The sequence below is a fragment of the Spodoptera frugiperda genome, chromosome 4, assembly GCF_023101765.2.
Source record: "Spodoptera frugiperda isolate SF20-4 chromosome 4, AGI-APGP_CSIRO_Sfru_2.0, whole genome shotgun sequence".
Lineage (NCBI taxonomy): Eukaryota > Metazoa > Arthropoda > Insecta > Lepidoptera > Noctuidae > Spodoptera > Spodoptera frugiperda.
This window is the reverse complement of record NC_064215.1, coordinates 8,762,299-8,790,172: the sequence shown is the minus strand read 5'-3', so window position 1 is coordinate 8,790,172 and position 27,874 is coordinate 8,762,299. Positions and strand designations below refer to the sequence as shown.

General features: G+C 36.3%; 2 protein-coding genes across 2 annotated transcripts in view; one reads left to right on the top strand and one right to left on the bottom strand.

The window, feature by feature from the left end:
• LOC118272419 (adenosine 3'-phospho 5'-phosphosulfate transporter 2) overlaps nt 1-27,874 on the top strand; it is a 146,006-nt gene that overhangs the window by 92,910 nt on the left and 25,222 nt on the right. The window lies entirely within an intron of this gene.
• Nucleotides 146-26,928, bottom strand: LOC118272644 (axotactin). Its single transcript, XM_050707935.1, has 29 exons — nt 26,674-26,928; nt 24,871-25,005; nt 22,558-22,780; nt 21,814-21,950; nt 19,879-20,030; nt 18,597-18,660; nt 17,911-18,195; nt 14,697-14,803; nt 12,198-12,809; nt 10,536-10,716; nt 9,525-9,791; nt 9,010-9,212; nt 8,521-8,732; nt 8,155-8,372; nt 7,714-7,887; nt 7,086-7,311; nt 6,426-6,673; nt 5,798-6,226; nt 5,288-5,491; nt 4,074-4,291; nt 3,890-3,969; nt 3,697-3,809; nt 3,064-3,267; nt 2,576-2,769; nt 2,040-2,192; nt 1,707-1,823; nt 1,336-1,477; nt 795-997; nt 146-313 (listed from the first exon to the last, which is right to left on the bottom strand). Exons 2-29 carry the CDS (start codon nt 24,980-24,982, stop codon nt 173-175), a joined length of 5,619 nt encoding a protein of 1,872 aa, XP_050563892.1. The 5' UTR covers nt 24,983-25,005; nt 26,674-26,928; the 3' UTR covers nt 146-172.

Below are 27,874 nucleotides of genomic sequence, written 5' to 3'. Positions count from 1 at the left end.
ATAATATATGTCTCACAAATAAAAAAAAATATTGATATATCATGTAATCAGTATCATCGAAACTGATGAATTAAGATGCGTGGATTTCATAAGGGTAGAATAGAATCAGATATATCCAGTAATGAGTAAGAAAAAAAACCAACAGTTTAGATAGGAAATATTTATTTGGTAACTAAGCAGTAGACGTAAGAAGCTCATTTGTGTCATCCTCATCTATTTTGTAGGGCAACTGTGTCGTCAAATTAGTTTGTGTCGGCGGGCCCTCCTTGTTGATGGTCTTGCGACCGTTGATGTGAGGCTGTTGTTGTTGATTCTGGAAGTAGTACGAACAATTAAAATATACATAAAGTTTAATTGAAGTTTACCTTAGTATAGACTTCACCGGCGACATTTAAGTTATAAATCACTTGTTCCAATCACTGGAAATGCACAGCCATAGGCAGTGCTAATCACCTACCATCACAGGCTTCATCTGCTCGCATTAATAGCAAGATAGTGTAGATTAAGGGTTTCCACCAATATTAAGCTATGCAAGTGTGTAAGGAAGATGCGCAGCTCGGATATGCGATGTATCGGTAGTAGGAAAGCCATCAATTACACACATCCATAGCCCGCATCTTTCCATATAAAAAACATAGCTTTCATGCGTCCGTTTCCACCGGTGCTAAGCTATGTCTACCAATAAATATGATTAGTGGAAGCCAAACGCATCCACACAACGTAGCATAGCACATCTCTTGTGGAAAAGCACCCTAAAACTCCTAAAGGATACCTTATTTCATAGCTATACAAACCTCTTCACTATCAGAAGTAGAGTCCTCCTTGGATTCGTCTTCACTGTCAGGGTCTCCGCAGTTGGCTTCACGGTCCTTACCATTAACTTTACATTCACCGTCATCGTCCCTATCATCATCATCATCGTCTACTTCACTGTCATCATCAGACATTTCATCCTTTTCTTCAAGAGTCTCCCAAACTTTTTCTTTTTCTAACATGTCTGAAAATTGTGGTTATGGATTAGGATTTATATTACATACATTAGGTTTAAAAAGGCATATCTAGCGACAGCCTTATCAGTGACACCACGGCCTCACAGAAAACCAACGTGAAACAACGCTTGCGTTGTTTTTTTGTGTACGTGAGGTTACCAGAGGCCCATTTACTCCCCTTCCCAATCGCCGATTCCCCAACAACCCTTAAATACACACTTATAACGCTTATGGTGTTTCGTGTTTCCATGGCCAGTGGCGATTGTTTACCATCACATGATCCGTTTACTCGTTCATCGGCCTATATAAAACAAGATGAATGCGCAAAATTTTTCGTAATACTTGCCTCTATATCTCAAGCTTCCTTTCCTGCTGATTGAGCCTTCGCTCGGTATCTCCACTATAACCACGGCAGTGTCGATAGTGACGCCGTTGGATTTCTTCTCACCGTCAAGAATTGGGTCATCTGGTATTGGGTCTTTGTTTAACTGAAATAATGGCAAAGACACGTGAGAAAAGACTAGATTGATGTAGAATTTATGGTAAAAATCTATAATCCTTTAGTACTTTCAGAATTGGTCTAACAAATAAAAAAAAAACAGATTTTTTTTTTGGTAGAAATGGTAGATTGTAGCTCCGAAAATACGTCAGACATTAATTAATAAAATAATATTATGATGTGTCTATAAACACTTTGCCAACATCATAAAAGCTGACCTGCAGAAACGATATGGTAGGCTCCTGTAGTTTCGTCGCATGTTCTTTACTCCTCATGATATCCTCATTGGTTTGTTTCTCCAGGCTCAACTTGTATGCCTTATGTGTTCGCCACATCTGTATATGGAATGAGGTGTGAGAAATGTTTAAGTATTTTTGAAGTGAAATGTCAGAAATTACGATAATTTTGTAAAAGTCCCATGTTTGTTAGTGGTCGAAATTAATAATCGAACTATTAAAAATTGGTCCAATGATTATGGATTGAAATTGGTTATCAATTTTACAGTCAAAAACCATGTGAATGTTTCCTTAAATGAAAGATGTTTTACTTACATGATATCCACAGTAACATAATCCTAGCAAGAACACACATATGAGTGCTATAAAGAAATTATCAGTGTTGTCCTCTTCTGCGTCTGGCTGTTGGTACAAAGAGTCGTAAGGGTTGCGAGATGGCGGGTCTTCCACCCATGTCTTATCTACACTCTGCGGAAATAAAACGGAAATAATTTACACAGTCTCTATTAAATTTAATATGTCCTTTAATCGGCTCTTTCAACACCCGTAGGAAGAGTAGCTGTGAAAAATATGTTCTACTATATCTGATGAAGATTCATCATCAATAGCCGAAAGTACCACTGCTGGACAAAGGCTTACGATAGACAAACCTATAAGACAGCTCGCTACCTGTCGTATATGCCTATGTGGTCACCACACGGAAAAATATACTATCTCCATTTTATTTACTTACTTTAATTTTCATGTTTTGTGTGTTTATCGTCTCGATTAGATTGTACCTACATCTGTATTTTATTGCACCTTTATTGAGGTGATTTCCTATTGTCTATTGTAATGGACGATCTACTTACAATAAGAAAGCTGCCATTGTGTGACGCCGCTAACTGCGTCTGGTCAGGCCAAGCTTCGTCAAAGTCCGCGGAACATTGCGCCGATCTCACTCCTTGAGCGTTGACGGCATTTACCTCGGCCGAGTTCAGTCGCGTGAACAGCATGTATTCTTCTAAAGGCTTCATCTCGTAGTCGTTTATTTCTACTAGGATATCTGTTTTGGATTTAGAGATAGTATTTGTTAGAACGACCTATATTATACTTTCAGTAGCGAAAAATATTTTGTATTATTGAACTTTTTTTACGCAATTACTTGTTGCTTCTTCTCTTTATTTACTCCTCTTTAATTCAACTTAGTAAATAAAACAAAAGAATATAACCAGGAGTTAAACATGAACAAAGTTTTTAGTTGGACCCAAGAAGTCACCTTGCGGAACAACATGAAAGCCGTTTCCAACAATAAAAACCCTGAAAAATAAATGGCAAAATTAAAGCAATATTTACTTACTGGACAAACATCCACTGTACCCCTTATAAATCTTGAGCCTCGGGTCCGTAGTATTGAGGCCGCCAACTTGAACTTCATTGGACCCTAATTCCACATAGGGGATGACAATTTGCGGAGGCACCTTTTCAAGGGGAACCTCTATCCTGTCTATTAGAAGCATGGCTTCTTGGTTGGTTCGGGTGTAGTAGATTGTGTGACGGGCGCCTGGGGAAATATATAAATTAGGTATACTTTAACTAAAAATCACGGCTTATTCACGTACAGCAGCGCAGCTTACTGTACCAGTAGGCTGCGCGAAGTCACCGCGTCTGCGTACGCTACTCATGAAGACAAGTCCCTCTGTGACTCGAAACTAGTACAGCTTTTCTCTATTAATGTACGTGAGTAAACCGTTATTTTTAGTTGTTTTAGTATGTCTTACGATAGTAATTATAAAAATATATCATTTATTTGTTTATTATTTGAGCGTTGCTGCCCAGCAATGCTCGATCTCTATCAAATGTGTAGTACCTTAATCTACTCTTACGACACCCGCAGGATGAGTAGGGCTGGTTACAAATACTACTCTACTGTAATCTTGTCTACAATTTAAAAATGTAGAGCCGAGAAGCATCATTTAGTTTATTCACTTACCATTCAAAAAGTTCCTGTTTTTAACTTCAGTGCCATAAGCTTCCTCCTCACGGTTTTCTTCAAACTTCAAGTAACCGTCTTGCGTGATCGCTACGAGTAAGAAGTAACTGCGCCTGAAATTGCAGTATTTTGTGATTTTTCCATACTTGTAACACTATTTATGGAAAGCGCAGTGACAAAAATGTTTACTTACTTATTTTCAGTTTGTACCAATAAGAGTACTGTGTTTTTCTGGCGTAGATCGTTACTTGAAAAGGCCAATTTTATTTTTACCTGTGAACAACATAAGTAATATAGTAAACGCAACTATATTACTATAAAACACAAACAAAGAAGTATATTATAGCGTTTGAAATGGATTACATCCAAGAATATACCTTATGCACAGGTCCTGAAAGATTAAACTTCCTTTGCAGAATACTTTCTCCAGTGAAATCGGCTCCTTTTTCATCAATGCAGTTCTCTCCGAAGTAGCTGGTTAGTTCGCAGTCACAACTGCTCTCCTGGTTTGTGAAGTCTTCAGTACAGATGCCACCGTTCTTGCAGGGTTCCGAGTCACACTTCATGTCACATTTTGGTAAGACGCCTGTGAGATCTAAAATAGGAATGGAAAGTTTGTGAAAGATATAATTGGTCGTCTATATTCCATCAACAACCCTTGACGGTCCAGTTACTGAATGCTCGGCAAGAGATCGCGTTTAAAACGTACAGGTTTATTAGAGAGCACTGCTTCCCAGTCTCTGTTAAATGTGTAGTTCCTTAGTTAGTAGGCTCTTGTCTTCCCTGCGTGGGCTGAGCACCGCCGTGTCCTCAGGGATGTGGTCGGCGACGGCGCCCTCTCGCGTCCGGCACTGATACAAGCCATGGTGCGGAGCGAGGGGGACTGGGATGCCGTCTCCTCCTTCTGCGAAGCAGTCATGCTAGCTAAGGAGGAGGCGGGGCGCGTGAGAGAACGAACCTCTTCACGCCCCAGCCGTCGCGAGAGACACTCCGGGCGTCGGGGATCGCGCGACGATCTCCGGCCACCGTAAGTGCGGGTCTGCGGACGGCGAGCAAGGGTAGCTCGCCGCCCGACCAGAACCAGGCCCGTGCGTGCGGCGCGTCGCGTTCTGCGCGCGCCTCAAAGAGCCATCAGACCACCACAGATGGGGCCCAGTAGGGCTGATGCCTAATCCGGAGCTGCGGACTACCTAGCGGGTTTACCGGGGCTCCGGCTCGACGGGCAGGAGTAGGAACGGGGTGGTTTTTAGTCAGTAAGAGTCTGACACTCCCTCTCGCCTTGCCCAAGGCGGGAGAAGTCATTGGATGATTTTCCACCATGAAAAAAAAAGGCTCTTGTCTTACGATACTATATATCCTTTGAGAAGAGTAGGGATTTGGAATTCAAATGTATTTCAGTCTGCCACAAGGAGGTTAATATGTAATTTTGATATTTTTTTGGGACTCTCTTGTAAGCCAAGATCTACAGTAGATTCAACTATGAAAACACCAGAACACTAAAACCCGCGTCCCAGGGACATGAATGACTGTTTTGTAAAAAAAAAAATATTTATTGGTTTAATGATACTTAATTGTTAAATTATTAACTCACCTTGATCAGTAGTCTGTAACGCTTTTCTAGAAAGATCAGCGACATGATCAGCAATCTTGAAGCCCCTGACGCATCCAATATAACCCCCTTGTGGGTACAAGGTTGCTCTGGGAGCCAAATGCAAGGAGTATGGATCATACCCACCCAAGTTCATTTGGAAGTAATCAGTTGGGGGCGCTGGTGGCCTTTGTGGACGGATCACCTCTGGAAATGGAAATCAAAGAGGTTATTGGTAAGTGCTTTATTAATTTAAACACGAATGAACAAGATTCTGGTGGCCGTTTTCTTTAACCACTCCTAAATCATCCCTTAAGCCAGCTGGCCAGCCAGACGCATCACGTGATGGTAAGCAATCACCGCCGCCCACAGACACCCGAAACACCGGCGGCGTTATAAGTACGTTGCCAGCCTTTTGGGGGTTAGGAATTTAAGGATTGTTGGGGAATCGGGGATTAGGAAGATACGAAAAAAAAGAAGGATGCCAATTTATACAGTTCTAAACTAACTCACCCAATTCAGGATTAATCCAAGGCTTGTTAGTGTAATTGTTTAACAACTTCGCCGTCCTTTCAATAGTGACATTGTTTTCATTGACATGTAGCGTTGTAGTGTTCTCAGTTCTGATAATAGCGATCTGTACACTTTCTCCTTTATTAATATTTTTATAAGTAACGTTCATTTGTAGGATTTCGTCTTCATCGTTGAATAGATAAATGATTTCTGTACCATTATGTATGAAGAGATGTATGAAATTATTAAGATTGTCGTTAGCGTATAGTACTAATGCATCGTCATCATACGTTCGTAAGTTCATCAGAACGTTTTCTGTCATCATTTTCTTTAGGCGATGCTTTTCTGCGTCAGTTTCATTGTTTACTAAATAGTTCTTCTTTAGATAGGCTTCTTTCGTTTGGAATGTTAGTGCTTTCTCGTTTATGTCTAAAATTAAAAACAGGAATTTTGGTTGTAGTTGGAGTTTTTTTTTTCGTTTGAGATTTGTTTGTTTTTTGTCCATACCAAAATGAAACATCGCGGACACGATATTTATGAGTTAGACTGTGTATAAACAATAATTACGATATTCACGAAAAACTATTCACTAAGTAGTTATCCACAAAACCAAAATACTTTTCCTTACTTTCTTCACAATGAGTTCCCAAATGCGCCCAAGGGTTTTTACAAATACACTCATAACTAGACCATAGCTCTTTACAAATGGCCTTGTTCTGACACGGGTTGGGCACACACGATGGCTTACAGTCCTTAATAATTTCTGATAGATGGACAGACATGTAACTGTATATGTCCAAAATTTCTCCATTCACTACCAAACCTCTGAAGCAGCCGATTAGGCCTTGGTTTACTGCGGATTTCTTTAAATGCTCTCTGTAATAGAAAAGAGTATTTTGATGAGAACTTGTGACTCTTGAAATTAATGATAAGATCAGAAATATATCACTAATAAAAAATAATTATTATGTTATCGGTTTACTCACGAAACTGTTTGCCGAGGAGCTCGACTAGTTTTTTCAAGTGCATGGCTTGAAAAAACTAGAGGCTCATATTTGTATGTCGCGGAATGCTGCTCATGAACATGAGCCCCTATAACTTGAAACTAGTATATCATGACTTGAAACTAATTGCGTTCATCGTCAAACAATTACATGAGTGATTTATTTTAGTTTTTCTCTTTTGCTTGTTTCCAGTTCTTAATATTTATCATTAAAAGTGATGATTCAGTGATGAGTCATTCAGATTCTTAAGAGTAACTACTATATTCAAAATAGAAACCACTTACGCTGTAGCACCACCAATGAACATAGATCCTTCAAAGGGTCCGAATTCTTCCTCTAACAATAAGTTCAGCATCTGGTACTCAGTGTTCAGCATAAACCTGACGTGGTAGAAGTTGTAGTCGATCCAGATCTTGTGCCATTCGCCACCGTTTAGCTTACGTTTGGAGTTTATCACCAATTTCCGAGTTGTACCGGTGTTGAGAGTAAAATTGAAGGTTAGTTCGTGTTCTGTGAAGTCAAAGTCAAACTCAAAATTATTTATTTCAAATAGACCAGGAAGGCACTTTTTAACGTCAAAGCAAATATAATAATATTAATAACGTCTGTCTGTCGGTCAGTCCTCTAGTGAAGTTATTTGCTCGTTCCAAAGTGTAGATTCCTATGGAGAAGAACGACCACGGAATCGGAAACATGATTATTTTTGATTTCGATAAGAAATAGTTTTTTACGTATAGTGAATTCGAGTTGAATTAGAAAATATGGAATAGGGGGAATATAATAGTCTTGTAGATACAGTAAAAATTGGACTAATGTTATCTATGGTTACGGAAAAATTTAGCATGGTGATAGCAGGTGGATATTACATATACAGTGACTCAAACAAAAAAAAAAGAGAAGACAGAAACTTACCACTAGTCAAAGCAACCATAAAAGATGGATAGTTAGGCCTGATTGGTGGTTGGAACAGCAAGATGGCACTGGTACCAGTTGTTCTGAAACTGAAGGCGATATCTCCCTTCCTCCAGCCAGGAACTTCTATGTATGATTGAGATGTTGTGAACGTGACGACATAGCGCTGGGTATCTAGGAAAATGACCAAAATGATTTTAATTTCAATACATCTTTCAAATTAAAACGTGTAAAAATGTGCAATTTAATACGTTCTAATATAATGTCTTATCAATTTCGATTATATAGAAATGAATTTAGAAGCACTTTCGATTATATAAAAGTGATTTTAAAAGCTCTTGATTGCATTTTTTAAAACGATTAGGTAATATGATTTCTCATTCATTCAACAGCCAAGGAATTAATGATAGGCAACCTAACTTTTACACTTTGGATACTTACTAGTTTCAACACACTCAAGTGGTCCTAAAGTAATTCTTCCTTGAGCATCTTCAGGCAAATCCTTTTGTTGTAGAAAGAACATGTCAGTAATGCCAAGACTGCTTGGTTCCACGTAGGTGCCTTCATCGCTGTGCCATTTGCCATCTTCATTGGAGTCACAGTTGCAAGACTTAGTAGCGTTCACACAAGTCGCGTTCACACCACATGGGCAATATCCTCTAAAACGAATTTTATCGTGTCCATTAATAAATTGGAAAGATTATAATAATATTAATTATTGGTCTCAAAACACGATGTATATCAAAAACCCTATTAGAGGAAATCATCTATTTGTTAGATTTGAAAAATCATGTTTAATTTACTCACCTTTTAACACTCCCCAAAAAGTCCACCGTGTTATTAGACGAAGATATAAACCAAGTAGCGCTGTGTAACTCCAAAGGTGCTTTCATACAATCATACTTAATATACTGCCTACAGTACAAAGAATGGGAGATAAGTTCTTGAAGCATTTCTGCAGTGAACTCCCTGTATTTAATACTGAAGCTAAAGTCATTGCCTGATGCTGAACGAACGTCCTACAAATAAAAAGAAATTAAAAGGACAATGTAAATAAACGTAATTGAAATGTTAAGTAATACTCATGCACTTGCCGTCATAGGTGCAGATAGAGAATTTGATCCAATCATAGCGGTTGAAAGTAATCTTCTTGCGTAAGGTAATCAATCATGCGATCATGCACACATGCGTCGATAAATCACCTAGAATAAACTTGTAGACTATAGATATAAGATTAGACAAAGATAGGTAAAGGAAAGTAGAAAATGAAATTGCATAAAAAAATATGGTACAAACAACTTGGCTAGGCAGATTATGTTCCACAACAGTAGTAGAAGAGTCCGCTTCAATCTGGAATTCGCATTTCACGTGTGCTGGGGGAAATTTCCCATTTCCATCGATGTCAATGAGGTAGACGTCATTTCTAGTGTAGCCTAATAGGGCTAATTCTTCACACGTCTTGCGGAATGTTGCAAAGTGACAGTTCTCACCTATGTAGCCTAGAAAATAAGAAAAGTTAGTAGGATTAAGTAAAGTACTAAATCATTGTTACTTAACCTAGTCCTTTGCAATGGTTTTCCATATTAAATCATTACTGAAGAGTAGTTTAAGTAATCATTAAATGACTCTGAGTACGGCAGTAAGATACGTATATATTTTTGCTGTAGGATCAATTAGTATTTATTAATACTGAACAAAAACATTATTTCGACCATGAGTGTTTCATCCCCTATTCTCATTACAAGACGTCGAGTCACTAATAATTAAGTTAAAGTTAAGCGAAAATATATTTCAAAAAACATAAACCTTACCAGTATTATCACAGTTGCAAATGACCCTGTCGTCTCTAACGGAACAGATACCTCCGTGTTCACAAGTATTGGGTCTCGTACATGGGTCTACATATCTACAATCGTCTATAGCCACTTCACCGATCACTCTCTCAGTCCTTATCACATATCTCGGCTCAATTAGCATCCCATTTATTTTTATGTTCCTCATGCACCCAATCAGACCCAAGTTGTTCGGTTTCAAACTACTGCCTATCACGATTTTGTCTTGAAGCTCGAAGTCTAGACCTGAGAAAATGTGATGATTAGAAAACTAACTGTTTTTTGAAAGGCTAACGGTATGTATTAATTAATTGATGCTTGCAAATTCCTCTGTGAGTTATTTGTGTGAAATGTGGCGTTTAATATTCAGATTGAATATTATGTAAAAATGTAACCGAATTTTGAATATTGAGAGCTCTTGTACAATGCTTCTCGTATCTTATAATCTCCAATTGGACATTATGGAACTTTAATGCATTACATATACAACGTGTAACAAAAAGGGGGTATACATATCAATTGCACGGCTTCTAGATAACATAACAAACGATACGGGAAGGGTTTTTTAAACTCAAGTTTTCATGGTACCAAGTTATGAATTTTTCAAATCGCGCCGCCGCGTGATTCAAAATTAGGTAGACAGGTACTAGGCGATCAGATTGACAGAAGAAATGTTTCGTAATATTAGTGAGTGATCCCTGTAGTGTTGTGACATGTTTGTATGATTTAAAATCAAGAACCATGCGATACCAAGTATTTGGTACAATTTTTTTTTAAACGTATTTTAAGCTGAAACTTCGTGTAGAGACTCTATTCAACCTGTATTCATCAGCGCTTCTTGATGTATATGGGTATTTTGTTACACGTTGTATACATACGTACATAACTTCACGCTTGTCTCCCATGGGGGAAGATAGAAACATGGACCGCCAATTACACTCTACAAATTAACATTTCATTTTAAAAGCTTCTAAACCAAATATATCTTACCAAACATCTGCACATGCTTGTTATGTTGATCCACAGTCATTTTGATCCTTCCCTTCCTATAGTCCAACTCGACATTGTGCCAATCATTGCTCACGTTGAACTTCACAGATTTCAACGCAGTCACATTTTTACTGACATCCGAAACCAACTCGAACCTTATCTCTTCTTTCACCATCCTTACCTAGATTTGCATGAGGTAATTTTAGTATGGTTGTTATAGTCAAATTCAAAGTCAAAATTATTTATTTCAAATATTTTAACTTTGGAAGGCACTTTTGAACGTCAAAGCAAATATTATAATATTAAAAAAATGTCTGTCTGTCGGTCAGTCCTCTAGTGAAGCTATTTGCTCGTTTTAAAGTGTAGATTCCTAAGGAGAAGAACGAGCAAGAAACTCCATAGGTTTACTTTTTCCATCAGGTTCACAATACAATTCTTGGTTACATTCTTTTGTTGCTATGCTACATAAGTAACCTTGAGTATTGGTTTTAAAGAACACATTTGAATATCTATTTTTATAGAAAATGTCACTAAAATTCATATTTATTTATTATTTTACTGTTGGATTGCTAATATATTATCTATAAATAGCAGTCGACCTTATGTCCAATGTTTGTGGGCGTTAGGCGAATTTTATTTTTAATTCTTTTAAATAATTATTAACATAGGGTCCATTTGCCATCAACGTATTCTTTAATTCTTTGGCCTTACAGTCCGCAGAGGCGAAAAAGACTAGAAAAATTGTATGTGTTTGGGAACACCGAAGGCAAGAGATCACGCGGACGCTCCTCAAGGAGACGGAGCGATCAGGTGAGGGACTCGTCCTCAACATTTTACACGGCTGTAAGAGACGCGCTGGACAGAAACCGCTAAAGGCAGATTATCCGTTCCAGATGCAACTGACATACTGACCACGATACACAGACATGAAAGAACAACCAGAGAGAGAGAATATAGTTTACCAAATCAAACATCTTCGCTATTGATACAGTGAAATTGGAAATTAAAATGTAATGAATTTTATGTAAACATAATGTTTGAAAAAAAAACGTCAAAATCGATCATTCAATATTTAAGTAAAGGTTTTGCTATACTTAACTTTAATTGTCATTAAAGCAAGAAAATGGACCATTAACTGACTCTGAGTGTGGCAGTAATTCTGTTTTGTTGGGTCAGCTTCTGCTTTATACAGTGTTGTAGTGGAGCATGTTAACAATATACACTAGTGAGGTAATATTCAGTTTCGCAGGTCGTTGTTGCAACCTGACACAGAAGTCTAGACCGTATTTGCATTTATTTACAATTAATACGTATCTTGTTCTCTTGTGTCGTAATTAAAACGTTATATAAACAGATTTAAGGCTTATTTTTGGTAATTTTGAAATTCTTGTGCTTATGTTTTTTATTGCCGAATTTTTGTTGTTTCCTTTGTTTTATGTTCGTTGCTAAATTCGTATACATGAATGAATTTCATATAATCCCGCATTAATATTGAAATAAATAATAGCGATATGCTAGGTGTCAGATGACTTCGTAGAAAATTATAATTGAATGTCTTATTAATTCCGAAACAACATGTCGAGAAATGAACTTTGCATGTTGCGATTAGCATAAAAATATAAGAAACTTGTTTCTCGTGAGTTAGGTATAATTAAGACTTACCTCCCAGTAACCTTGTGTGGACGTCTGACTATAAGCCAACACCGCCATATTCTTGCTTGTTTTGAAATCAAACTTCAAATTGACAGTGTGGCTTTGGTTCAACGGCCACCAAATATGGGATGTTGCAAATGGGTACGTGATAGGTATCACTTCTATATCTATCTCCTCAAACTCAGGATCCAACACCCCTATGTAGTGGACTTTAGGGTTATTTTGCTTCAACTCGTACAAAATGGACACGTCATTGTAATAAACGTATTTTAAGTTGCCAGCGAAATTGTTGAACGATTTCAATCCTTTCATTTTTTGTAAATCTGGACCGCCACATATGTAGATTTCTGGATCAATACATAAGTATCGAGCGTTTCCTGGTACTTCGTAAGTTTCCGTAATGTTGTCGAGGTACACGTATATGGTTTGGTCTTGTAGTAGGACGGTGAGATTATGCCACATGTTGTTGTTGACTTTTTCTCCTAAATAGTCTTCTACCGGCCCGTCACCTAAATCTATTTGCACGGCCACTTTTTCATCGTGTATCGACAGAGCTATGTAATGGTGTTTGTCGTCTATTTGTCCACTCGCGTAGAATAGAGCTGAATCGTCGAATCTAGTCTGTGAAATTGATTTGGTAAATTGGTATCTTTATTTCTTTAGGTCTTACGCAATAAGTGAAGGTTTTAAAATAGAGACATTATATGTCATCATAATGATAATTATACGGTCAGTTTACAGATTAGCTTTAACGACTTATTCCAGTCCTTAGGAATTGTTTTCGGAACAAAATCGTTACTTAGGAAGGATTTAAAAGCACCCTTAGAGTCAATGTTTATTTATTTACATAAACAAATTGCAAATTGTTTAGTTCCAAAGCAAGTTTTATACCTATACAAAGTCGGTGTTTATCTGTAGGTACCTATTAACATTAAGTATAATACGTATGGTCTGTTGTGTGTTTAAAAACATCTCAGTATATCACATGTTGCATTCAACTTTTTTTGCTTGACATTATCAATGCACATCAGAATTTTGTTTTCGAATGACCTTTGCTATAAATCGTCTTGTCTGTTTGAATCTAAATGTCTGCGAAATATTTAAGAATATTTCGTGTTTTCTTTGTATTTTATAATGTATCGTTAGATGCGCAAACAAGATAATCAGTGTGAGTAATCTGATAAAAATAAATGTGAGCAGAATTAGCTTTTTGATAAATGATCATATTATGTAGTCTTAATCTTAATGCCTGATGTATCTATAAACACTAATCTTCTAATAACTAGCCTGACTGCCACACTCAAGTGTGGGAGAGCCATGCTTCAGCACGAATGGGCCGGTTCGCCCGGCGTTAGGCCACGGCCTCACAGAAAACCGACATGAAACAACGCTTAAGTTGTAATCTCAAAACTTAATGATTACTTACACTAATCCTTTGTAACGACTTGTAACGAAAACAATTGCTAAAGATTAGGTTAAGTAACCATTAAATGACTCATGAGTACGGTGGTTAATGCCAATAACTTAAACCTATAGATTTTCTAAAAATCATTTCAGATCTACTTTTGAAATACACAACATGGACTATAGATTTCACAAAAAAATACCCTTTACAATTTAAATGTTATATCTCCGATTTGTATTCTAAAAATAAATAAAAAAATTCAATCGGAAACCTACTCTATTATCATCACAATGAATCGTGTAATCAAGCAGTATACGTAACACAATTTAAATAAATAAAAAAATAAAGTAAACCGGTGACACAATAAACTTGAGAAATTGAATCTTTAAGTGTCAACCTTTTTGTATTATTATACTTTTTTTGCCAAAGTATCTTTTACAATCTACATTTGTATGATAGTTGTAAATTATATCCATTTAACATTTTGCAATGCTGATTGCGAGATTATGACGTCATCAAGTCACTGTTCATAAACATGTACAAGAGAAAGTCGGCTTCGTTTCATAAAAAAGTTATTTATTAACTCCAATATGTAATGTTAAGGATTTAAATTCTAGATTTTTAATCGCTTTTTTGGTTCCTATAATGGACTGTTTGATTTTTTATACAGATAAGGCCGATTAAATCATACTAATGAACGCTGTTAAAGGATGTTTTGTAGAAACCTGAACTATTATGAGAATTAATTAGGTATACAAAAATGTTAAGCATTTATTTTTGGTAGCTATATGCCTAAAGCTTCTAATTTATTGTTTTTTTGTACTCATATTTCAAAATAAATAGAATCAGTCAACAAACACGATTTATTTTTAATGATTACCTAGCTATAGGTAACATGATAGTAACATCAAAGAGGAAAACTACCAATTTAACTAAATCAATTCTACGTAAACACGCCAATGAATATATTCACACTAATCTACCTAAAACATAAACAACCTATTTTCTAACCTTACCTACTCTAACACATAACAAATCAAAAAACAAACACATAAATAATCCTAATACAAATAAAATCGCATGTAAAATGGAAATAGAATTACCTTAAAGTGCATGCTGACACGCGTGCTAGTCGAGTGCACTCGGTCCTTCCAATCGTAAACACGATACGACACGTAACTCGAGCCTCGCAGAGTGAGGACCGTTGCCGCTGGAATCAGATGTCATTGGTCGTGGTATTGCTGATGGTTGTCATGAAGAAAGTGTCTTAGGACTAGTGGGTATTGAGATTGATGATGTGGAAGAAACAAGATGAGGAATTACATTACATTTTGCTAAGACTTGCATTGTGTTTTGCTATGTGACTTGTGAGTCCCCCGACAAACGGTCTTGTAACACCCGACCCGGAGCTGTACTGCCTAGCGGGTTATCGGGGTTCTGGCTCAAAAAGCTAGAGTTGGAACGGGGTAGTATTTAGTCAGTAAGAGCCTGACACCCCCTTTCGCTTCTCCCATGGGGAAAGAAGTAATTGGATGATTTTCTCTCATCAAAAAAAGTGTTGTAACTTCTCTGGTGTTGCGGGAGTACATGGGCGGCGCTGATTACATACCATCAGGTTACCGTACGTTTGTTAGTTTCCCCAATATCAAAGCATTTCATTGTATTGTTTATATAATTTTAGTTGTAGTCGATACTACTGATATCAGATTAGAGTAATTTCACTTGAAAATTATAGCAAGAGTTGTAGATATTCCTAACGATCTAATTGGTCCTTTTAGTCACAAATTGTGAATTGACACGTAACTAGAATCTCTTAGAGAGTTAATGCAATCGTGACGTAATTACCTACAAAGTATTAACTTTATATCGGCAAAGTTATTTTTATCGATGATAATGTTGAAATACGTGATTAAGTTGTAAGTGTTTGTGACAAATTTAAAGTTTTTTAGACATGTGTTTTTCTGGATACACACATCGTCACGCCTTTTATCCCCGAAGGTATAGGCAGAGGTGCACGTTATGGCATGTAATGCCACTGTACAATGTACGCCCACATTTATGTTGTAAGTCCCATGCCATATATAGGGCACATTTCCAGACTCCGTGCTACCACTGAGAAATTTTAATTTTTTCCTCGATATAACCAATTTATCTTCATAAAGAGACAGAGTTTAGTAAAAACACCTTAAATTCTGATACAAGTATCACACAGAACGTTCCAGATGTAGAAAAAAAGCATTAAATTAATGATTGTTAGTATAATTAAAACTACGTGACAGGACCAGTTTGATATCAAACTTGAATAAACAGAACTAGTTTTTGTGATAGTCAAGTTCAACAATATAAAGGATGATAACGACAACATAACTTTAAGTATCGAGAAAGTAATACTAAAACCTGTAACTGATATAAATTCTGATGAAAGAGAAGTGGAAATACAAGTAATGGTACTTAAATATGGTACTTAGAAGTTTTGTGTGAATGATCGTGAGAGTAAATGCTGAGATAGAGGTCTATAAATACTTGGTTGGCTAAAATATTATTGCTTTCGACTATTTTCAAAACAAATTGTTCAGTGTACGGTACAGAATTTGAGCTGCAGACTGATCCGGAGCTGTGGACTACTTAGCGGGTTCCAGCTCGAAAAACAGGAGTAGGAACGGGGTTGGTGTTTAGTGAGTAAAAACTGAAGGTGGTGTTTAATCAGTAAAAGACTAACACTCCCTCTTGACTCGCCCAAGACGGTAGAAGTCATTGGATGATTTACCTAGAGCTTGGAGTTATGCCCAGAATATGACGTAAAAAGTCGCTTTACTGTTTCAATTGGGACTTATTACTATTAAACAACTGGCTAGATGTGCTTGATACCCTATAATATGTGCAACTCTGTTTACCCTTCAAGGAATAAGATGACGTTATTTTATGTACTTAGAGGCTAGTAATGACATGAACACTCTTAAGGACGTAACTAGCAATTTGGTCAGAGTTCAATCAAAACATGTTTCCAAAACCAGTCTCAGATCGATATTAGCAACATTATTAGAAACAGGCCGATTTATTTTAAGGTCATACGTAGGCTCAGGATGATAGATGAAGATAATGATACTGGTTTATCAGAGATTTTAACAGAGAAAGTGTATTTTTGATTGTAATTTCTAACAGTAAACATCTATAGAGGTAATGAGATAGGCGTTGAAATGAAGAAAGGAATGAAAAAAGCCATAGGGACTGTTAGAATTGCATCCAATTACGATTCAATACCACGTTGTTTAGGATTTACTTTTTAGAGACATAGGTTAATACATAATATAATTTTAAAGTCATATGCCAGAACACTGAATCGTCTCTTAAATGTTTAACGGCTGCTTAAATCATTGAGCAGAAATAAGTCTGGTTAATCTTTAATCTATAGCTATATGCTTGTTGTCGCTTGTCCTTATTCGGTTCTTAATAATAGAGTTATTGAAAGTGGGAGTTGATTTTGTTACCTAATTCCTTTAGGCTATATTATGTAGCTATGATGGTCTAGTATGGACTTTGTGAAAGCAAACAATCATCTCTCATCTTGCTTTAGATCTTATACGAAGTTAATGCCCAGATGTGGATAAAACGAGCTTGCGTAATTTTTAATTATTTTGTTCATTGGACTTATGTAAGCAGTGCTTAAGATTGAACTGCTTTTGAAAGGATTAATAAACCTAAATAGCTCGCGAAATGCACAGGGTTATAAAGATCTTGATTGGCCTCAATTTACTTGAAATATCAACTTAAAATTTATTGTAGAAAGGAAAACAGACACTGGTGTCGTAAATACTTGGATTTACGATTCCTATGTTTTGAGTGATACTATAAATCTATACGGTGATGAAGACGAGTTCTTAATTGCTCTAAGTTGGATGAATGAAATTAATTTGACTAAAATTGAAACTAGGTTGACTATGGAGACAAAAAATGAACCAGATACCGTGTTAATGAGAAGACGTTACTGCGGTCAAAGTCATAAATTGCTTCTTCGAACATTTTAACAGTTAATAATAATAGTGGCTCCACAGAAAACCGAAGTAAAACAACGCTTGCGGTGTGTTTCGTTACACAGGTAGAATATCGGAAGCCCAATCTTCCCAATCCCCCTTCCCAATCTTCCCAATCCCGCTTACCCTTAAATTCCTTACCCCAAAAAGGCCGGCAACGCACTTGTAACGCCTCTGGTGTTTCAAGTGTCCATGGGCGGCGATTGTTTACTATCAGGTGATCCGTCTGCTCATTTACCGGCTTATTCCATATAAACAAATATAAACTATATATAAAAATACTCACTGAAAACATCACAGAGATGCTCTTCATACAAAGTCCCGAAACAGTCACATCTGTATCCATTGTACTCATTGATACATCTGGAACCTCCGAAACATAAGTTCTCCATAGTCCTGCACTTGTCTATACAACCTTCTTTAACATTTTCGTGCTTGGTAGCAATTAGAGGCACTATTGGTAGGAGATCTGATGCTGCTTTGCCAGAACTTAGGACCATATCACTGATGCAGCCGACGAAAGATTCTATTATGTATTTTACACCGTGAAGTTTTTCTTCTGAGCTGAGACCTGGAGAGAATTTTAAGGGATTGGTTAAAGTCTTCTGGAAAATGAACTGCCTTTTTTTCTTTAAAAAAACGTTGCCCCACATTAGGATTTTCTCATGTGTCGTGGGTGCGTTTACAAACATACAAGTTCACATACACATGACACCCAGACCCGAAACAACAATTTGTGGATCACACAAAGAGTTGCTCCGTGCGGGAATCGAACCCGCTACACGTTGCGCGGCAGCCAGTTGCCCAGCCACCGCATCAACCGTGCAGTCAAAAAATGTGTTTTTGCAAATTATAATGCTGCTAATGAAAATTTCAGATCGTTGTAAACAAAATACAAATTAAATAACAGAATTACTGTTGTAATAAATTTTGGTTAAAAAGTAATTAAGTTGAGGTGACATAACAACTTACCTCCGATAAGAATAACGGATGTCAAGTTGTCGGTGATACCATAATTAGTGTCGAAGCTTAAACCCTGAAAAGAAAAGATAAAAACATTATATAACTCTGAATACAACTCCAAAAATACCAATTTCTTAAAGTTCATAATAGACATGATGACGGGGTATGCAAATTAAAAATCTTTAATCCGTCTGTTAGGTAATGAAAAAATATAAGGCACGTATTTTTTCATTTTGTCTTTTTTTTTTAAATCTTACTCGTATAAGATAACAATATCTAGAAAGTGGGGACCAAATACGTCACTTCTACGTATAAATGTACCTACCTATAACTGACATCATGTGATATTTAAAATCGATAGTTATATCTTTGAAAGTATTTGTTTCCATAAGAAAAAAAAAATCTCTAATATTTTAAAATAATCTACAAGGTGGACATTAAAATGAATACTAATCATCTACCCTATTACACGGTATCAAGAACATCATAAAGAATTAATGAATTAGGTAAATTCGAATTTCCTCTTCCAAACGCAGAATACTGTGAGTCAAGTTCTGATGTCCTCACACCAATGTCCTTGTTCAACAATAACGTTTAAAATCATGACACACGCGTTGCGGCAGGTCACAAATTCGCGGCATGAAGTGACCGGCTTCCTGTATTTGTTACTGACAATTTACACTGCAGTACAATTTTTTGCCGTTTTCATTGGTACGGGTGCTTGTTATTTAACATTATGAAAGTAATGTTAGGATTTTGAAATTGTATGAAATATTTGTAGAATATAGACTACGGTAGGAGCTACTAATAGATAAAAATAACTGTTATATTTACTTTCAAGTTATTTTATTTTTGATAAGAAGTTTTAAGTGTGGGAGAGCCATGCTTCAGCATAAATGGCCCGGATCAACCGACCACGGCCTCACAGAAAACCGACGTGAAACAGCGTTTGCGTTGTATTTTGTTTTTGTGTGTGAGGTTAACGGAGGCCCAATAATTGTCCTCCCCATTCTTTTTAATCCTCGTTTCACCAACAACCCTTAAATTCCTAATCCCGTTGCGGAAACCAAAAACTTGGAACGCCTCTAGTGTTTCGGGTAAAAGACACCCAAAATACCAGATGCCTCGGCGATTGCTTACCATCAGGTGATCCGTCTGCTCGTTTACCGGCTTATACCATAAAACAGTAGATGACGTTCAAACGCCTTTTGGATGGACAGTAAATATTTTGCTGATTTCAAAATATAAAAGGAGACGCTATTTGACGCTTAGCTATTCGTAATAAACATACCTTCAAATACACTTCTTCTTTAAGATGGTCCACCTTAGCAATAAGTCTGGCGCCATGGACATCTATGGTGACTACTACGCTGTGCCATTGGTCTCTGTTCAATGCTCTGCCAACTGTGACTGAAGTTAGGTGCTTGCCAAATACATGGACCACTGGAAATATAAGAAAAAAATACATTATAATTGAACTGTGGACTGCCTGGTGGATTACTGGGGCTCCGGCTCAAAAAGCAAGAAGGAATGGGTGAGGTTTTAGTCAGTAAGAGTCTGACACCTCCTTTTGCCCCGTCCAAAGTAAGAGAAGATATTGCATGATTCTCCCCGTTAAAGAAGTACACTAAAATTAGCTGGAACAGATAAATAGACTGTCATAAATAGACATTTAGAGACGCTATGAAAATTAGAGCATGTATTAAGATCATCCAAAAACAAGGATTCTAAGATTCATTTTAGGAAACCGTAATTCTTTATCGTTTATCCTAAAGAAATGTCAGTGACGTAAAAAAACTTTTACCGTACAACAAATAGTAGGAACAGACAGACAGAATACACTAGTGACCGACTTTAGATACAAAACACATAGACATTGTGAGGCATATAGACAGATCGACAGACAAGACGACACAGATGGACAGACACTTGAATAGGAAACTCTTGACACGCTTGAGAAAAAAGTGAAGGCTTAGTACGATCCCGGAGGTATAGAAGATGAGAAATCATCAAGTTATAGTAACCAGTTTATCATGACCTCGCTTTGTGTGACCTTTCCGCACATTCAACGGTCAGTTAATACTGGTTTCTTTAGCTTGATGTGTGTGTATAGCAATGGTAATAAATGATGATAGCTGATTGATTGGAATTTATAAATCATAGCAAGTTTATTATATTCTTTAAGTTGTAAGAAGATGAATTGATAGTTGTAACGGAAGCAGAGATTGTTGTACTAATGATTTAAGGATTGAATAAGATACATGATTCTGTGTCATTGAAACAGAAAGGTTGAAGGTACTTGAACTCGTAAATTGAATTCGATTTTGTTTCAAGGTAGGTATGAGTACTAGTAGGATTTTGGTCTCTATCATTTGCAAATAAATTACTTAAGAATTATGAAATATGTGGATTATTTGTAGCTTAATTATTTATCAGAAGAAATAAACCAGTAATATGAAATAACTTAATCATATTCTACTAGTTAGATTTACGAAAGATCTTTTATAAATTTTATATTACTCGTATATAAAATTAAATGATTGTTCTACAAATCACAAATAAGATCTCAATGCCGCACTTGATAGGCATAGCTTCGGAGCGCGTCTCCAACTAAGATTTATTGTTTGTGTCCCTGAATTAGAGCTTGTCAACGATTCGCCGCGCTCCGTATTTGCAATTTAAGAGGGACCGATACCTGCGCCATCTTACATTTTGCTAATGTTCGTCGTGGTATTCGTTTTGCTATCGATATTGTGATTGCATTAACGTTTACTTTATTGTGTTGAAATGGTTTATAGTGCATTTTAATCTATTTGCGCGAAAAGATGAATGAGTAGAAGAGTTGAGGTACAAGTTATGATAGAAGAAAGGGGAATTAAAAAGACTTCTGTTATTAGGAGACATATTTTTTATGTTCTAAGCCGGTAAACGAGCAGATGGATCAGCTGATGGTAAGAAATCGCCGCTGGTCATGGTCACTTGAAACACCAGAGGCGTTACAAGTGCTTTGCCGGCCTTTTAGTGGTTAGGAATTTAAAGTTTGTTGGGAAATAGGGGATTGTGAAGATTGGAATGGGGGTAATTGGACATTCAGTAGAAGATTTTATCACATAATAAGAATATGGGGAAATAGAATAGGAAAACATACTTTACAGACCCAAAAGTAATTTTGCCATACGCGTTTGAAGAACTAAGTAAGAAACTATTAAGTTAAACAATTTCTTACCTTTCAATTCACCTTTTTCCACAATTACATACAAAGCGTACGGTTGCATTTTGAAAACTGGGTTCTTGACATTGTGGTACACTAAAAGGCCGTGTGGCAAACGTGTTCGGAATTTAAACGATATTTCTCTGCACAATCTGTAATTTGAAAAAAGTATATTTAAAGTATTTTATCGAAAATGTTACAATGTAAAGCCTCGTCTCCACTAGGTACATTTGTCGAGCGACATGACTGTGTCCCCGGAGACATCGGTTGAAAAATCGGACGATATCGGGCGAAGTCAGACGAAATCGCCACGACATTGTTGAAACTGTAGGGTGATGTCGTCAGACGTCGCCCGACATCACCCGATGTCTCTGGGGACACATGTCGCTCGACTAATGTTCCACTAGTGGAGAAGAAGCATAAAGAACTCTTCACAGTGTGTAAATTGCAAGCTGGATAGCCATAAACGAATTTGATGTTTTCGATGATTTTCAAAATACCAATAAAATTTGTCTCACATACAACATGCAACTCAAACTCACAAAACATACAACTACAAGTATGTTTTATGACATTATTCACGCTAATTTCTCACCGAATAAAATTGGATCCGTGATCATGGCGCTTGCAAAAGTGCCGAAATATCGGAAACTCATAGACATAAATAAACATGGTAAATATCCCGTCTGAAGTTCTAATGATAGTGGATCTTTTTACCTTTGAAGCAGTCTTATTAAATAAAAATGATATCTAACTAACCTAAGCTGAAACCTCTGTATTATATCTCCATCTAGCTGTATATAAGTATTGTCCTTAGCAAACATGAAGGTCTGATGATGTCCAGACTCTGCGAACGTGAGGAATCTGTCTCTATCACTGGGTGGTATCGGCGGGATGGCAGTGGCGTAGGTAGACGTGGACACGTTGACTGTGGTGATGCTCGATGATGGTGAGGTTAGCGGTAATGTGGTTGGTGGAAGCACTGGAAATAAAAAGACTTGTTAATTATTGATTAGATTAGATTATCCATTTATTATTATACAGCCATGATCGTCCCACTGCAGGGCAAAGGCCTCCCTACCTTCCTTCCACTCCTCTCTGTTAAAAGCTTTTTGCGGCCAATCCTTGTCATAGCTGTTAAGTTCGTCCCGCCATCTCCTTCTGGGCCTATTACGGCCTATTATCCTATTTATTGCCTTTTTTAAAATAAAGATGGTAGAAGTACACTAAGGCTGTGACTGCTTCGTTGTGCGAGTGGTCGCAAGTGCGACTGCCGGGCAAGGGGTCTTGGGTTCGATTCCCGGGTCGAGCAAAGTACTAATGGGCTTTTTTCGGTTTTTCGAAAATTTCTCAGTAGTAGCCCAGATTTTGGGAACATTTGGCAATACGTTTCTAAATTAATTAGGTTTACTCTAAGTTGTAACTAGTCAAAATACAAAAGAAAGTAATTGACATTAATATAAAACTAACAATTAGCTTCCACTGTTACAAAATATACAATCTAGCCTTGTGTTCTGCATAGATTTGTTACTAAGTCATTTAGAACTAGCCAATAAAGTGGCCTGGCTAGATGTAGACCACGTGACCTGAGGTCTGGAGTTCAAGGATTTAAATTAAAATCAATAGGATCATACTCAGTCTAAGTGATACCGATGCGAGTTAAATTGGTAGCAGTTGGTAACCTACCTATATGCATAGTCTTTTGTAGTATAAACAAAAGTTATTGCAATAAGCTTGACGAATGATATTATGGGGATGGTGCACTAAGATACTAAGGCCACTTTTGGCCACAAAAGAATATTTTTGGGTGAAATTGCTGTGATTTACATAATATGTATTAAAATAATTGACAAATAAAAGTTCTGACCAAGTTTGAGCTTAATCAAGCTTTGCGTAATACTGAAACTTTGGTATAAATAATTATGTTATCGACTTAGTCACGTAACTGTTTGATGAGGAACTTGACTAGAGTAGCACCGCGACAATAGCCGCCTCGTGTGTCGAATGCTGCTCATGAATATGAACCTCTAGCACGGCTTGAAACTAGTCGACTTCCTCGTTATAGAGTTACGTGAGTAAGCCGATAACCTAAAATTAAAGTGGTGGATTGTTGGAAAACCTTCAATTTTCCTATCCATTAGCAACACAATCAATCTTAATACTTATTGAAAGTTTTATGTCCACATTAAACCAATATAAAACAAATACTAAGTCCAAGTATTATTTAATAAAAGTTTCAACATAATGTAATAAAATACTTTCGATTCGAGTACAACACACTGAAACGTAAGTGTTGGTAATTACTTAAGTAAGTCACTTTATTAAATTCTTGTTTCTTGTTTTGAAATCTGACTCTGATTGTGTTAATAATAGTTAAAGAGATAGGCCTGGTTTTTGGCACATTGGCGAAGGGATTTTGTAATATTATTCTCACGGATAAATAATTAAGTACAATATTATTATATTATATGTAATAAGCAGTAGGTACTAGTAATACAGTTGTTACTATGCAATTAAGTATATTGAGAATTTCGAAACTAAGACACTGGAACACATTTTTTATTTATTTTGTAGCAGCCATGATTGCCATCTCTGATCAAAGTGACAAGGAGATAATGATACCTACTTGATATGAAGTCGTTTAAAAAGTCACTAACAATAATTTTAAACTAAATGTTTTTGAACCAGAAATATGCAGGCCAAGTATCCTCATATCATAAATAAAGACAATATACAGATATTGCAGTTAATTTCCACTGTGTTTACCAATGATTAAGTTTTTTTATATGATATGAGTCGGTAAACGAGCAGTCGTATCACCTGATGGTAAGCAATCGCCGCTGCCCATGGACACCCGAAACATATGAAGTGTTACAAGTGTGTTGCCGGCCTTTTGGGGGTTTGGAATTTAAGGGTTGTTGGGGAATCGGGGATTGTATTTGGGCCTCCGGTTATCTTACTTACACAACGCAAGCGTTGTTTCACGTCGGTTTTCTGTGAGGCCGTGGTATCACTTTAGTCAACCCGGAAAATATTATTAATGTAAGTAGATAAATAAAGTTGTTTTCTCACCTTTTTCTTCAGCAGCCAAATCAACCGGTAAACTGCACCAAACATCAGCTGTTCCATATAAAATTAATAATACGATCAAACTTATTCTTTTTCTTTGAGATGGTGTATCCATTTTGCTCTTTGCGGATCATTTATCTGAAATTTGTTCAATTTATTATGTAATTTTAAGTAGTAAACGTACAGTAATGGAGTTATTTACAATGTCAGTGTATGAGAACACTTATAGAAGAAAATGATCGAAAGATTGCGGACCTATATATTATCCCACAACGTAGGTAAGTATTTATTGGAAGAATACGGTGACTTATGAATGCATACATACATACATACATTAATTCACGCCTGTCCTTATGCATGGATTTACACAAATGTGACCCTTATTAACACAAACATAAATTCGTTGAAATACAAACTTGTTTCTCTCAAGTAATTCCTTATGCATTTTATGTGCACTTTCACATAAATCTAAGCTAATAGCGCTAAAACATCGAACACCGCTTGTAACCGAACATATGTACATAGCTTTAAAGATAAATCTAAAGACTATGTAACTTCTATTCGCTTATTTACTTTCTCAATAGCAATAAGTACCTACATATATTTCAAGGCGTTTTGGACTCAGTAAGTCTGATGCCTGGTCAATGTCAAAATAAAGTAGCCCTTGGCCTTTTTAAATCGTCTTTACACAGCCAAAGAGGATTAAATTCCACTTTATGTATTTCTACCTAAATGTAAACTCCATCATAATTTTTAAGTGGATTTTTAATTCCGTCCCATTACAGAGAATTAAACTTTATCAACAAAGCGATAGGGTTTATATTCGTAACACGATATTTTGTATAGGGCATTGGGCGGAAATGTGGAATCAGAGTGTTAGTGTGGGCTGGCTAAAATACTCCCAGTGTAACTTGATCCGTGACACCCCTTACTGTTACTAAAAGCGACTGGGAATGAGAAACTGGTTGACGAATGAAGGGTCAATTTATGTTGGATTCTGTTGTCAGGTTAAATTGGCTCAAGTAACTACTGTTGTCTAGAGAAGCGGGTTGACACATCGGTTTTTGAGATGGCTTGTGTATGACATGTTGACTTATGTCCGGGATTGGTGATTTATACCGAGAACCACAATTGATTAATGTGAATCATGCTTAGTTGCCAATTCAGCTACTGGTTTTAAAGGCTGTGGGAAATATTTAAATGTTTGTTTGTAGAATATTTTGAAAGTTAGACTTGTGTTTGTTAATACAACGGCTCTAAAATACAGGTTTTGAAAATAAAGCTGAATAATTGAGTGAGTCCTTCTTATAAATTACCGATTAAGTAACTATCGACAGAAAAACTTTTCTCTTAAGAAGACCCGTAATTATTAACAGTCGAAAAAATATTGCAATATAAAGTAAAATCTTTCAACTATTGGTTTAAATTAATTTCAATACCTATTTAATATATAATTCTATTTTTAAATTAAGAGAATAATTTCTTATTACCGCCTTTCAGAACTTGATAAAAGTAAAAATAAATTAACATATTTATGAGCTCGACTCTCGTTTAGAAAATAGTTTATTCCTAAGAAAATGTTTGAAAATATTCAAAGCAAATGTCTTAATGCTATCCAAGATCACTGGGGCTATGTTATGTGTCAGATATACGGCGGGAAATCCTGCACTAAACTAGGAATTCTTGTTTACAAGAGCACTTTATCTTAGGAATTCATGTTGGTTTTAATTTATCGCATTACTTGAACAGACATTTCTGTGCAGCTCTAAGAAAATACTTTTTATTTAAAGAAACACAAAAACTCACACTAATATCTTAAAAAATCACAGCCGAAATAAACATTTGCACACAATTTTAAAAACACACGAAAATAAAAACTGTTTTATCGATTTACAAATAGTAATAAAATAATGGCGCGCATTCCATGTTCGAAATAAATTCAAATTGTCAACCACAGACGCAACGCACTGATTCACTTTTTTTATTATTCTTTTTTTTTATTAACGGCCAGGAGCACGTCGGTAACGCGCCCCCTTTCAACCGCGGAGTACCTACTGACGCGAACTTTAACAGCACGTAATAACACTAACAAATTGTCCTCGTGGGTCATAGTCGTTCCCAGACGGAGGACTTAGGATGTAAGCGGAGAGTTTCAATAAGCGGATTGGAGATTTTAAGGAGTTCGTTTGTTTGTATATTAATAAAAATCGTTTAGAATATCGTGTACAATCTATTCTTTGTAGAAAGAAAAATGAAATTATTGGATCTGAATTTTTATTTTTGATTGTAGATTATTAGATAAATTTTAGATAAGTAATTCTAGTTGCCATAATAAAGACAATAAAAGTCTTTGCAAGTATTCAGTAGCTAGAAAGTCCAGATAAACTAAGAATGATAAAACAGAAATAGTACTACGACTACCATAAAGATTCATTACGAAGAAACCAGATACCTAACTGTTGAGTAAAGGTTAATAGAAAAGAAAATCGTGCAGGTTTCTCTCTATGAAATATTTATACAATTTCATTCTGACAGTGTAGAAGATATTTTAGCTCGCACAATGCAACTGCACTCAATCTCGCATGCAATGCATACCGTGATTAATTAAGGTGGCACTCAATTACCTCGGTGCCAACCGACACGATTCTGTCATTTATTCCAACTACTACTATAATGTTAATTAGTAAAGAGGTTTTAATGAAATATACCTACTGCGCAAAAAGGATTTTTATTGGTGAAAATTGGCATTCGATTTTCGTATGAATTTGAAATGAGAATTCTTTTTTTTATTTGATAATGTGGTGATTATTTTAAAAAGTATAATTTTATTATAGTTTTATTAAATGTGTGCACAATAATCTTGAGAATATTTAGAAATAAAAAATAGTGTTGCTACGTGCGACCCGGCAATGAAACGGCATTCCGTGAATGATTTGAAATGCTGATTCTAAAAAGATGAAGCAGAGAGATAAACAGATAATAAGTAGTAGATTAGTTAATCAAGCAA